This window comes from Gavialis gangeticus, unplaced genomic scaffold (assembly GCF_001723915.1).
Source record: "Gavialis gangeticus isolate Ggan-Ray unplaced genomic scaffold, GavGan_comp1, whole genome shotgun sequence".
Classification (NCBI taxonomy): Eukaryota; Metazoa; Chordata; order Crocodylia; family Gavialidae; genus Gavialis; species Gavialis gangeticus.
The window spans coordinates 19,782,902-19,796,677 of record NW_017728998.1 but is presented as its reverse complement, the minus strand read 5'-3'; the positions used below and the strand labels follow the sequence as shown (position 1 = coordinate 19,796,677).

Below are 13,776 nucleotides of genomic sequence, written 5' to 3'. Positions count from 1 at the left end.
GGGGGGGGGATTGGGTTCTGGTGCAGTGGTGGGAGCAGGGACATCCATACATCACATGGCCCAGGGGGCCTGTGGCTTGCCCTGGAACAACCTGTAGTCGCACAGCTCCTGCTGGTGTGGCCTCTGGTGTGTTTGGTCCCTAGCTGCTTAGAAGTGGGAATGCCCTGGGTTATCTATCCTTACATTATATCCCATTATTTCCTAACGTCTACAGCTTCAATCTGTGGTGCACTGGGAACTGAGTAACTGGGTTGTTATGGCTATTGGGTAAAAGTCCACAAATTTTTCTATGAAAACCTTGACAACACAAAGTATTTCCTGTTACAACAATAGTGCTGCCTAACTAGCCAATTTAAAAATAAAATAGTCTAGTTGACTTAAGGTTTTGTATGGCTAGAGTGTCAAAGTCTTTGTGCATTCATATTTCCCCCACTCCTGCCAATATTTTAACAGTGCTCTGAAATCACAGAATCATAGAAAATTAGGGTTGGAAGAGACCTCAGGAGCTCATCTAGTCCAACCCCTTGCTCAAAGGAGGACCATCCCCAACCATATCACCCCAAGCAAAGCTTTGTCTAGCCAGATCTTAAAAACCTCCAAGGATGCAGATTCCAACACCTCTCTGGGTAACTTGTTCCAGTGCTTTACTACCCTCCTAGTGAGAAAGTTTTTCCTAATATCTAACCTAAACTTCTCTTGCTGCAACTTGAGACTATTGCTCCTTTTGTTATGTGGCATCACTGAAAACAGCCTAGCTCCATTATCTTTGGAACCACCTTCAGGTAGTTTAAGGCTGTTATTAAGTCCTCCCTCAGTCTTCTCTCTCAGACTAAATAAGCCCAGCACCCTCCCTCACAAGTCATGTGTCCCAGCCCTCTAAGCATTTTTCTTGTCCTCCTCTGAACTCTAAATTTGTCTTCATTCTTTCTGCAGTGAGGGGCACCACAACTGGACACAGTACTCCAGAAGTGCCCTCATCAGTGCCAAATACAGGGGAATAATCATTTCGCTCGATCTGCTAGCAACATGTAGTAATGCCACCCAGTATGCTGTTAGCCTTTTTCGCAACTATTGACTCATTCTTATTGTACACTGTAACCCCAGGTCCTTTTCTGCAGAGCTGCTACTTAGCCAATCAATCCCTAGCCTATACCACTACATGCAATTGTTTCACTGCAAATGCAGGACTGCAAATCTCACAGCATATCCAATGACTGTAATAGGCTAGTAGGCACATTTGTTTCTTTACATAAGAAAATGTTATACCAAAGTTTAGAGAATCTACAGCATCTTTTCACTGACCTACAGGATGCCTATACTGTCCTCATTTTCTAGAGCTATGCACCGCCTCAAGACTAGCACTTATTCTCCATGATGAACAGACGCTATACTAATTTTTGCAGTACCATATTGAATTGCAGTCTTCCAAATAATCAGACTTTTTATAATGGATAGAGGAGAGGACAAACAGGAAATTTACCTTCCTTCTTTCCACCTGTTTATGTCAAACACAGCAGTATAGAGCACATCTACCAGTCCCAAAGTCTTTTCTGGATCCAGACTCCTCTGTAATAATGACATCGTTGCTGGATCTTCTTTCAGACACCTACAAACATTGAAAATTCCAAATAATTCCACCATCTTTAAAGGAAAAAAAAATCTAAAATTTTGATGAACTGGGCAAACAAAGTCAAAGTGCTTGCCCAGTACCAGTAGGAGATTGTTGTTCATCTTGATACTCCAGTCTGAACTATGCCATGAAGAAAGGCAGCTACCCACTTAATTAAATCCAGAGTCCTTGCACATGTCCTGGAAGCAGGGAAGGATTTTTCCCCCACTTGGAGGAACGAAGCAGCATTCAATATGTGTACAGAATTGAGCTAATATAAAATCCTAATTAATTTATTTTTCAAAGGGTTCTGAGGAGGAACCATTGCTTTCACCAGGAAGGGAGAAGTAAGAAGTTTTAACTGCCATCAGATCTGTCTGGCAAGGAGCCAGAGTGAATAAAGTGACACATTAACATCTGGATTTTGTCAAATATTAGATTAGCATCTCTACAAGACTGAAATGACCAGGCTCTATCGGCATTTGTCAGTAGGGGGAGCTCCCCTAATGATTTTGAGTTACAACTCAAATACTCCACTCTTTTAGACCCCTTTACAAGTAGAACAATGTATACAACAGGCAAATCACAATGCCAGAAATGCCAATTTATAAAATGGAGGAATTAAGGAGTTTGTCTTCTTCTAGGGAAAGGAACCATCGATTCACACCACTTTAGGACATGCCATAATTGTACCAATATGGACAGGCAGCCTCCACTGAAGACTCAGAATCATCAACTCTACTGAATACTCAGAATCATAAGCTGCCTTGTCTTCAAGAAGTCCACAATATTGGGAACTTTGGAGCAGGAGGTACCTGAAAATATGTAGTCTTTGTTGGATAACATCTTTACTTAAAATGCAGGTCTGTCCTGGCAGTTTAGCTGCTAAACAAAAGTAAGAAATCCTTCAGGTCCACAGTCTAACACGACTGTGGGGCCACCAAAAACTTTCAAGAAAGCATCAGTATGTCACTCATTTCCCACCAGAATTCTGTTGGACAAGGAGGATTTGTTACTTTTCTCTTCCTGCTGAAAGAGACGGTTACTCTTAAAGACCCTCTGAATGAGGGCCTTCCCTCATCTTCCATCCAAGAATGAGGGGTCCTCTCATGCTAAACCTTCATGAAGCATCTCCCCTGCTCAGGTATAGTGACTTAGCAGTTAATGCACTGAAGGTCTTTTGTAGAGGCGGGTATTTTTCCCTCTTCCTTTCATCTGTTTAATTTTTTACATCTATTCTTTTTTCAAACCTCTTCAGTTTTCTAGCTGACAGATTTGCCTCCCTTCATTGTCTCCAAAATACAGGGTAAATGCAAAAAACTTCTAGATGCAGCTATAGGTCAATCTTACAGCAAGAGCATCATCTATCCTTTGATCAAGAAGCCTACAGAGATGTTACACCTGAACATCATCAAATCTCTATATAAAAACATAAATCAAGCTTAAATTATGCCATATTATCACAGTACAAGATATTTATTTACCACGTTGATGGAACTTGCACAACAATTCTGGATCCTTCCAAACTAATCTGAGGAGCATATGCTTCTTTATTTTCAATCTGCGCTGTGTCCACAACCACCTAACAAATGAAGTGAAAATATTTAGATACTTAAAAAACAGGTTTTAGTTATTTTTACTCCCTGAATTTAGGGTTTAAAATCCCAACCTCTACTATGTTACAGATTCAAATTATAATGAAAATCAGTAAAACATATAAAACATCCAAATAATTTCAACATATAAAAAAGTGGACAAGATATATGTGGATTAAAAATATAAATATCCTTAATTCTATCCATTACCACACATAGTACTCCTGCATCACCACCTTTAGTATCTGCTATTATACAGACACTCCAGTAACTATCAGCGGTGCTACCTGAGAGGTCTGGAAGCAGGAATGTTAATTCTTGAAAGCTATAACTTTTATACTGTCATAAGCATCTACTTGATAATTTTTTTGGAAACAAATAAATGGTTCTTCAAAACAAACAACGGCAAAGCTTCACGCGAGACAGATTAAAGGTATTTTAGTTGAACTCTACCACAACTTTCAATTCTATAGTGTTCTGGAGTTTTAGAACGTGCATCCACATTTCCTTCCTCTGCCAACTTTGAAGCATGTCATCATTATTAGGTTGTTTTACTTAAATGAGGGAGGGGAGCTTCCCATTTTCAGAGTTCTCATCCTCATCTGACAAAAGGTTTCTGAAGCTGGAGGCCTTGGAAATTACCATTCTGATCTTGAACCTTCCCTTTTTAGGGAAACGAAAAGGGAATGGGCTTCCACTTCATATAAGCCTCATTACCAGTGATACTGTGAGAAGGTTCCACATTTAATTCAAGGTTTCATTTGAAATCTAATCTAAATGGGTAGTCCATCTTGGTCATTTCTACAATTCTGCTATTTTGGTCATGCTGACCCAGCAGCTTTTGACAGCCACCATCAGTTCTTGCTTCAGTGACTAACAGATTAGCTATACCATTTAACCTTGAAATGGCATAGTCCTCCAGGGCAAACAAACCTTAAGAGATGTAACTGGCATGTCTGCAGTCACCATCCACTGCTTCTGTTTCTCTCTCATAGGCAGGAATCAACTCGTGGTGATAGACAAATGTGTCATATGAGGAATTTGAAATATAGGGGCCTGAAGTCTATTCTCTCTTCTGTCAAACTCATTTAAATCACGGAAAGGAAAGCAGTGCTGCCATTACCCAACTCTAGGGGTTTCTTCAGAGAGCTGACGACTTTCCTTTGGTTGTCCCTGGATATGTACCCAAGCCCATTCCCTCCTATTTGTAACCAGTGTCTGAGCACACCATTACAGAAGACAATTCTGACTGTTGTCTATACTGCACTGTACATGCTTTTTCATCCTCACTAAAGTAATGTCATTTTACTTTTTTGTTTTGGTTTTATTGCAAGTTCAGGAAACTTTGATTTTATTCAGGCAGTTGATGATCTTAGTAGCACCTTTACTATGAGTTTAATAGAGTAAGAAGGGAAAGATTTATTCCCAGTATTCATGGGCAGAAGCTATATGCAACTTAGATGTTTAATTCAGAATCAAAGTCTTGCTCAAGCCCAAATTAACTTGTTAATGCAATTACTCCACATTTGGACAGGGTTCCAGCATCCAGGGTTTAGAAAGTCCCAGGGCTCCTCTGGGAGTGCTGTGTTAACAGTAGGAAGAACAGCAAGCACAGAACTACCCTAACTATAGCTTCATTTGAAACTACACCCATTTAAGAACGTCACTGTGACTATTTTTCCTGAATTAAACTGCAAACAAACCAGAAGACACCTTAAATCTGTGGTACTGATGTTTAAAGAAAGAGGTGCCATTTGATATGATCCTTATTAACATCACCATGTATGATAATATAAACATAAATGCAGAAGATAAATGAACTTCAGCATTATTGCAGGAATTAGCAGCAGGACTAAAATAAATGCTTGTGTCAGGGACAGAAAGTCACACGAAGACACAAAAATATCAGCATACTCCATGTGTACAAATAAACACAGTGGGTGTTCTTCAAGATAAGTTGTGATCTATATCTCAGTACTCCCAAAATAAACACTCACATTTTAACAACTAATGAAATAAAGCTAACTATCCAGGCTTGCTATACAAATACACTGGATTCATGGTTGCCTTGTGTTATTGAAGCAACACAAGACATGTGGAGTGTTCTGGTATATCTTCAAGGAGTCCTTACTTATCAAACCACGAGACACTGAATTCAGCACAGTGCAGCAGGACAAATCCTGAACTTTCTTGCTTTTGCTAGTGGAAGTCATAAACATGTTAAGTAGCTTTTACAAGCGTGATTTTAGAAGTATTGAGCCGTTGCAATTTCAGCTGACTTAAATATAAAAATCAGGTTTTTACATCAGCAAGCTAAGACAAGTTATTTAGTGGTCTCTTATTAAAGACTTTGAGGATATGAAAAAGTTAAGTCACACCTAACTTTGCTTTCTAATCTTGTTTCTGATAAGGTTCTTTTTAAAATATTCCACAGATTTCATAGACATTAGGGCTGGAAAGGACCTTGGAAGATCGAGTCCAGTCCCCTGCCCCCGGGGCAGGAAGTCAGCTGGGGTCACAGGATCCCAGCAAGATAAACATCCAATTGACTTAAGGAATCCAGAGTAGGTGCTTGCGCCACCTCCAGCAGCAGTCTTTTCCAAGCCTTGGGGGTTCGGACTGTAAAGAAGTTCTTCCTTATGTCCAGCCTGAAACAATCTTGGAGAAGTTTGTGATTATGTGACCTTGTCATTTCATGGGGTGCTCTGGTGAACAGGCATTCCCCCAGATCCTGATGTACACCCCTTATATACTTATAGGCAGCCACTAGGTCCCCCATGAGCCTGCGTTTTTCCAGGCTGAAGAGTCCCGTAGCTGTCAGCCTCTCATCATAAGGCCTGTTTTTCTGCCATCTGATCATGGATATGGCTTTCCTCTGGACTCTCTCAAGCTTCTCCACATATCTGACAAAAATGTGCACAGCACAGGGCAAAGAAAATTTCCATGAAACTTTCCTATAATATTTAATTTGGGAAAATGACAAATTAAACCTATGAATTTCAAGTGATGCAGAGAACTCCTGCATTTCTAAAAACAGTAGAACAAAGGGTGTATTATATCTACTTGTGATTCACATTTATCCAAGTTCTGGGCAAAATAAATTCAAAATACAGCCAGTACACATTTCTCACACCCTGTCTGCTGGGATAATTAGAAATCAGCTTCCTGTTCATCAGACATCTATTGTTCTTGTTTTACAGGTGTTTCCTCCCTCATCCCCACCCAGAGTATGCTCTAGAAAAGGAACAGAATTTGTCATCATTACACAACGTTATACAACGTTAAGTGTATCTTCACCTTGCAGAATTCCTTATACAGAATTTCTTAAAAAGGTGTGCGTAGATGTTCACAAACATGAAAGTGGCAAATTTTGGTTCTGATGAGATTACAGTGCAATTTAGCCAAAAAACAAAAGGATCACAAACCAAGCCACAAGACAGTATGCAAAGATGACCATACATCTTTCAAGAGTGAAAGATTATAAGTTATGTTTATTGTTACTTATGTATCTTGTTAATGCCACTTCGAAGATAAATAGCTTCCACTTTTACATCATTGATGTAGGCAGTAAATTGAGTTATTCATCTTCTTAAAACTGGTAATTTCATTTTGGCTCCAACTATAATGAAAGGAGGCCCTTACCAGCAGCTCTCCCTGCTGCCAGCACAGAGCCCTCATGTTAGAAACAGCAAATGCTAGTGTGGCTGTTCCTTCCTTAGGTCCAATTCCTTATACCTTATTGCTTTTAGTCCAAATTTTTCCACCAGATACTCCAGCAGGTATACAAACCACTTCACCTAACCCCTGTGGAGACCAACCCTATCCTTATTCCAACTCCTCTTGCATTTAATGTTTTTCAAGTAATTTCTCTTACAAAGGCACCTAACAGAGACTTTAACCATTCACTCCTCTCATTATCCTGTCACCAAAAACTCCCTTCCTGTGCCACAGATCTTGCAGGCTAGCCTTTCTTATCAACAACCCCTGTATCATGGTGAGGACCAGGACTGACAGTAGTTACTACTGCATAGTTAACATGACTATTGTTGCCATGTTAGCAGGGAGGAAAGCAGAACTGCAAAGTGTAGTTACTTTCATTTTAACATTGCTTCTGTGGCAAGTCACACTTACTATTATATTCTCCTGCATTAAAAACATGTGCAAGACCACCTTTGTCTGCACTTCTAACAGTCAAAGAAACTAAGCCATGTAGTAGGGTACTTAAGATCAAAGTGATACTCAGATACAAGAGAGTGACAAACACTTATGATTGCACTAAAAATGATCAACGAATGCAATACCAGAAGAAATAAACTAAGACTGGAGGGAATTCATGGTAACTTACTAATCAGCTAGACCTGCTTGAACAAAGGCAGTAAGGGCATTTTTACATGTGTTCCTGACGTGGAGCCAGTTGCTTTTAATTAGCAAGTCACGCTAATTAAAAACACCCATGTGTCACATGCATCAGTGGCGCAGTATGTCCCTGCACTGAGAAAATGGCAGTGGGACATTTTGAACTAAAGCCCAAATGTGTTTTATTTCAAAATGTACCACCGTCATTTTCTCAGCACAGAGACGTGCTGCCCCACTGATACACATGACATGCAAAGGTGCCAGAGCGCATCAATTTCCATCCTCCAGCAGACTTGACCGAGTCTGTTCCAACTTCCAGCATGCTGAAGTAGGCTCCCCTCCTGTGTGTAAGCGCCCTAGCTGACTTTATTTGATACACTGCAACATGCATCTTTTTCAGAGACTAAAAAACCCTGCCAAATCTTGATTACTTACGCTCAAATTGCAAACAGTAAAAAAAATCATTGACAACAGATGATCCAATAACAGTTAGACCAACTTAGTGCTGACTTAAAAACAACTTGATTAAAACTCTTATGTACAATGACATAGCTCTAAAAGCGCACAAGTTTACTTCCTATTGCATTGCTGGTAAAGGAAGGCTGCTCCCATTTTATTAATGAACTAGACTACAAGTTCACAACAGTCTAAAAGAAATACTACTCCCGAGTAAATAGGAGCATATTTTGTTAAATAGAAAGGCTGCAGTGATTAGTTATGTTACCATAGAGGCATATTCACTTAAGAAGAAACAAGTAGTTTAAAACAAGTGCTTTTATAAGCTGTTTGGAAATCGAGGCAAAATAAATGCATCTTTTAAAAGTGAAGATTTACCTGTCATATAACCACTGTAGTCTCAGTTAGATATGCTGTTTTACCGCTACTTAAGAGAACTGACTTTAGATAATTATCAACCAGAAAATCCAACTCCCATTCAAGTATGCATAAGGGGTAGCAAATTCAAAGCTGTCTTTTTTTTTTTTTTTTTTTACAAATGGAGTTCTGCTATCATTAACAGTATTTTTCAGTCTTCCAATTTTACTATTACTTAAATGTTTCTTATCGGCATCATATTGTACAGACTGAAACTTCTGATTTAGTTTTAAAGCTTGTAGTGCTTTCCTTCACATAACCAACTGGCCATGGTGTTCAAAATATACTGCATTACACTGTACCTTCCCTTTGAGTTTTCAATCACAATTAGTAATTCTGAATCTACGATCTCCAAGGAGCCATGTTGCTCACTGGCAAAACCAAATTCTCGGCAACAATGGAAATGGCAGAGCTCAAAGAAACTGCAACCCAACTTCCAAAATATTTTAATATCTGGAAGAAAGTTAGTATGGCTTTTATAAAAGTCCAGGTAGTGAAACTACTAGCCAAGTTAGCAAAACTACAACATTATAATACACAGTATATATGGTGCTGTACACTTATTTTATGACTGTGAACTCTAGAGCTGAGAACAATAGCTCCACACCTACAAACAGCAGAAAAGCCTCAACTCTAACCATCTCCTGTGGGGCCATAGAATGCTCATCACCCTGCACACCAGTACAAATGATTTCAGTTTTCCTCCAACAGAAGAGGTATTCTGGTCCAAAAAATAGTTTTTTAAAATAATCCTTTTATTGCTTATCTATCCTCCACCAGCCATAGTCACTTACCAGTCCAGCTTGGCCAAATAATAGCTGCACAGCAGTTTTGCAGGCTCCCCGCCAAGTAGAAGGGCAAACCTGATTTAGTACTTCAGTAACAGGAGCATCATCATGTGGTGTAAGTCCATTATGGCAACCAGCCTCTTTAATCAGTTGAAGCATTGTATGCTGCAAGTCACAAAAACCTGTTACATGCATTACTCAAAACAGGCTAATATACATATATTTTACAATATATGTAAAAATGTTTAGGGTACAAAAAAGTCATATTTAACATACGAGAGATTTCCCAGCCTTAATTATTGCACTTGCCACCTGTAAACAATTTGTATAAACAAATGGAAAAGCTAAAATAATCAAAACAAAATTATTTTCTACCACCACAAAGCGCTCACCAGTTTCTGCCCATGGGAAATGGTTTAATCAACAAATTAAGAAGAATACTGCACAGCAACCACTGAACTAAAATATAGTAATTCAAATGCAATTAATTTTAATTCTTCCAGGAGGAGGAAATTAGCTTACTTGGGGAGTGGGGGGGAGAAAGAAAATACTGACAAAAGCCTGACAGCTCACCTGTGAATGGTACTCTATACTCTACTAAGTTGACTCTTGTACCGCTTCTAAAAGTTCATTTTTAATTCTTTTGGTACAAATTGTTTATAAAAGCATATTAAACATGAGCTTTGCTATACTTCTCTGAAAAATGTACATTTTTAAACGCAAGTGTTATGTCAAACTTCTCTATTTACTTGATTCTTAATTAAAAATTTAAAAGATGGTTTGACTTTGAGCCATTACCGTTTTCAGCTTCAGGTTCTCTGCTGCAGACTCATTAAAGGATATGCCTTTCAGAAACTGGGATCCTATCTGAACAGGTACAGTCGGGAGTTCACACTGAATTGGCTGAGGTGGGGTTTGTCTCCTTCCTGTTTGCTGTGCTTCAGCTTCACTACAACAGCCCTTGAAGACAAAATGGAGATCAAGAAATAAAAAAGGACAATAAATGAAGACAGTAAATAGAGAGTAAAAGAGTAAATAAAAGTTTTATAAAAAAATATCATTCTTTACCATTCATTTTCAAATAGGGAAGGGAAGAAGTATATGGATCTTACCTGCAAACTTGCTTCAATAGCTTTTGGATTTAAGTGAAAGCCAGCCTTCATTGCATATTCACAATGGCCTAAACTCTCCAAAGCAATTTTGTAAGCCTGATGTTAAAAAAGATTTAAAGATGCAACAGTCAGCCAATAATCAATGATGCAAAAGTATACTTATGAATTTACACAGCCATGTTACACACACAGTGGGATCTTCTGTAGAATCTTAAAATTTTACAAGATTCTCATAAAACTACAGAAGTCCCCAATATTTTTCCAGCTGACTGCACTCCATTTTTCAGGGGCAATGCATGCTTTCCCCTCTTCATCCCCCAATCTGACTGGAATAGACATATGCAAAAAAAATTAAAGCATCAAAGAAATGAACCTGCAAAGCACTGTCAATTTTCATGTTCAGTTCTTTCAGTTGATGTTCGGGGATTGCCACACTTTGTGAGCAGAAGAGCTGCTGAACCTCAATTCCAGCCAAACACCCATCACCGCCTCTTTCTCGCAGTCGAGATGTGGCCTTTAACATAGGACACAAACAGAAATACTCAAGTAATTTTGGTTCAACATGATGATGGATCTAGTCAACATATAACTGAAATAAAAAAGTGAAAAGAACCTGGAACAGAAAAATTGGTGCAAATATTTAAACCTTTTTGTTACTCTAAAAGAAAATATCACACTTCATATAACATATACATGTGTATGCCTCAGATAGTGAAAAAGCAACTGCTAGCAGCACAAGTCAATGCTTTTTCGCATCTCAATTTCTCAATACTTTAGTGGATTAAGAATCCTGCTATCTAGGCCACAGTGGGTTGGTTATTACTGAACACGAGTAAGAATGGGGGAGGGGGAGGGAGAGGCTGAGCATGTAGGTCGCCTTTACACGTTTCGAGGTGGGGGGCACTTTAACTAAAGTGGCTCCGAAAGCTGCTCTAATTCAAGCGCCCTCAGCATCTTGTGCATCTGCAACCCCACGTTTCAAAATGGTAGTGGGGGTGCCTTAACTAAACCTCACTGAACAAGCTTTAGTTAAGGTGCCCCTGTTACCATTCTGAAGTGCAGGGATGCCAATACATGATACGTAGAGGCTGTGGAGCATGCTAATTAGCATGCTCCAGCAGACTCCATTTGAGTCTGCTCTGATGCTCTGTAATTACAGTGTGTTGAAGCAGTGTCCCCGCACATCTACAGGCACCTGTAATTTCAATTGGAAGGATGGCTATGCTCTCGCTGCACAACCAGGACTAATCTCACCAGCCCATATACATGCATATATACACAGAAAAGACACCATGTATGATTGAGGGAGATTATCAGGGCAGAACTTGGAAAAATCCATAAAAAATGCAAGGCCATCCTGGTTGAGTAAGAGTTACTTAGTAAAATTTGTGTCAAAGAACATTATAAATTCAAATATCCCTTTCTTTAAGTTTCTGAAGTGTACCCCCTGCAATACTGAACATACTATATAGCACCAATTTCTTAAAGTTCATGGGAGGAGTCTTGTCTGAAGCAAGTTGTCCTCGGTGACAAAACCATAATTTACGAGAGCTCCGAGTTACAGTTTTGTTTTGTGTTGTTTTTAATAGAAGCCTTGGCCATGACGAACATGCAGCCTGAACAACGTAACAGGAGTGCCGCATACTCCAAATTCAATTCTTGATTATTTAAAGAGCTTAGATGCTCACAGAATACCTTAAAGCCTTGCAATTACTGAGACAGGTGATTTAAGATAGAAATAGATTAAATTATTTTGCTGTAGCTATGTAACAGGAGAGAACTTGTGTTCTCTTATTTTCTACTTTTGTATACTTAACAGACTTAATTCTCCCTATATATGAATCTGCATTCACAAACAGTTATACGTTTCTTCAAAGAAATGGCTTAAGTGGGTCAAGATGCCAAAATACATGCCTAACTTTAACCGTATTAATTGTGCCATTAAAGACCTAGCCAAAGAAAAATTTCTATGTAGCAACTTCCTAGAAACTAAGAGCTTTACAGATTGAACTTCATGAAGTATAAGATTAATTTATGCTTGACACAGACACAGCTTCTTCTCAGAACGTCAGTGTTTAACATAATTTTTAAAACTGACAAAACTACAGCATAAAGTTTAACAATACTACTCCAGAAATATAGGTAGGAACTTAAATTCCTGCCTTACTCCAATGAAAGATAAATCAATTGAAGTAGGAGTTGCAAGTCCTTGCTCTAGATTCACAGTTCCATAGGAAACGTGTTTGTTGTCCTATACCTTGCAGATTTTACTTGATAAATGGAAATCCTGACAGGATTTCCAGTCAGGATGACCAACATGTCTGTGTGGGCTGCTAAATTCGACTTCAAAAGCACATATACACACATTACTTTAATTTTAAGGAAACTACATATTCAGAGTCTCAGTCATTTTTGATCTAAAGAGCTATTTATACATTTGAAATAACCTCCAGGAAGAAGAACAATGCAGGTATATTACGGCTTGTTAAACTATCCTCCCTTGAATGTATTTTTCCTTGCAGAGATGATATAGATTTTATAGAGAGTACATGTTTTTAAGGTATAAATCTACAGATAAGTAATATGCTTAGCCTTTGACAGTTTGTAATTCAAACAATATTGAGTATTGCAGCTTTCCGACAAGAACTTAGTCGTGACCAAAAGTTAAGATACAAAACAATATGTTGACTCTACATACTGTATCTCCTTAAATAATTTCTCTGAACACTTAAAAAAATAAATAAAATTAAGAACTACATCTTCCCTAATTAAAACATTATAGCAATTTCTCTCTCTTTTTTTTCAGTTTTCTTTGTCCATCTGATAGCCTTTTGTATACAGTTAATTCCTCTGCTTCATTACAGACTATTTCACTTGTTTGTGGACATCTTTCATGCAGCCATACTAAAGAGAAGAGACATCTTTAAATACCATATTTTCCACATACAACTTGCACCTTTCCCCTAAAATCAGCTCTCTCCAAAATTGGGGTGCATGTTTTAAATAGAAAAGCTGTTTTCTGCACTGGATAAGAAGCCAACCTAGAGACATTGTGAATGCCATGCAGGTGCCAAGATGACAACTTGTCCTGTGTTAACCCTCTTGCAGCCACAGCTATTGACTGAGCGCAGTAGCTTGTGCCTAAAGCACAAGTGAGCTGCTGGTATTTTCTTGATAGGGCTTGGGATGTGGGAACACCACTTATTTACAAGAATTTATATAAAAAATTACTTACTGTAAAGAACTAACAGTTTCAAGGCCCTGGACCCTAACTTTGTGTGACAGAGCTTCCACGATGTATGGCATCCCAGGAGATGGTCTGGGTGAAGCGGCTAGCACTAGGAATTTTCTGGGCCCACACTTCCTGGACAGTCTGTTCCTACGAGGACCAAAGTGACATTCTGCCATGACTCTGGAACCATCTCCTCCCCCCCCCCCCCTTC

The 13,776-nt window shown here is 38.8% G+C and overlaps 1 protein-coding gene across 1 annotated transcript in view; it reads right to left on the bottom strand.

Moving 5' to 3' along the window:
- KIAA0355 (KIAA0355 ortholog) overlaps nucleotides 1-13,776 on the bottom strand; it is a 56,928-nt gene that overhangs the window by 16,173 nt on the left and 26,979 nt on the right. The window contains exons 3-8 of the mRNA XM_019505565.1: nucleotides 10,707-10,847; nucleotides 10,334-10,429; nucleotides 10,020-10,181; nucleotides 9,228-9,386; nucleotides 3,094-3,191; nucleotides 1,481-1,606 (exon numbers count right to left, since the gene is read on the bottom strand). Coding sequence (XP_019361110.1) covers nucleotides 1,481-1,606; nucleotides 3,094-3,191; nucleotides 9,228-9,386; nucleotides 10,020-10,181; nucleotides 10,334-10,429; nucleotides 10,707-10,847 — 782 coding nt within the window. The remainder of the gene's footprint in view (nucleotides 1-1,480; nucleotides 1,607-3,093; nucleotides 3,192-9,227; nucleotides 9,387-10,019; nucleotides 10,182-10,333; nucleotides 10,430-10,706; nucleotides 10,848-13,776) is intronic.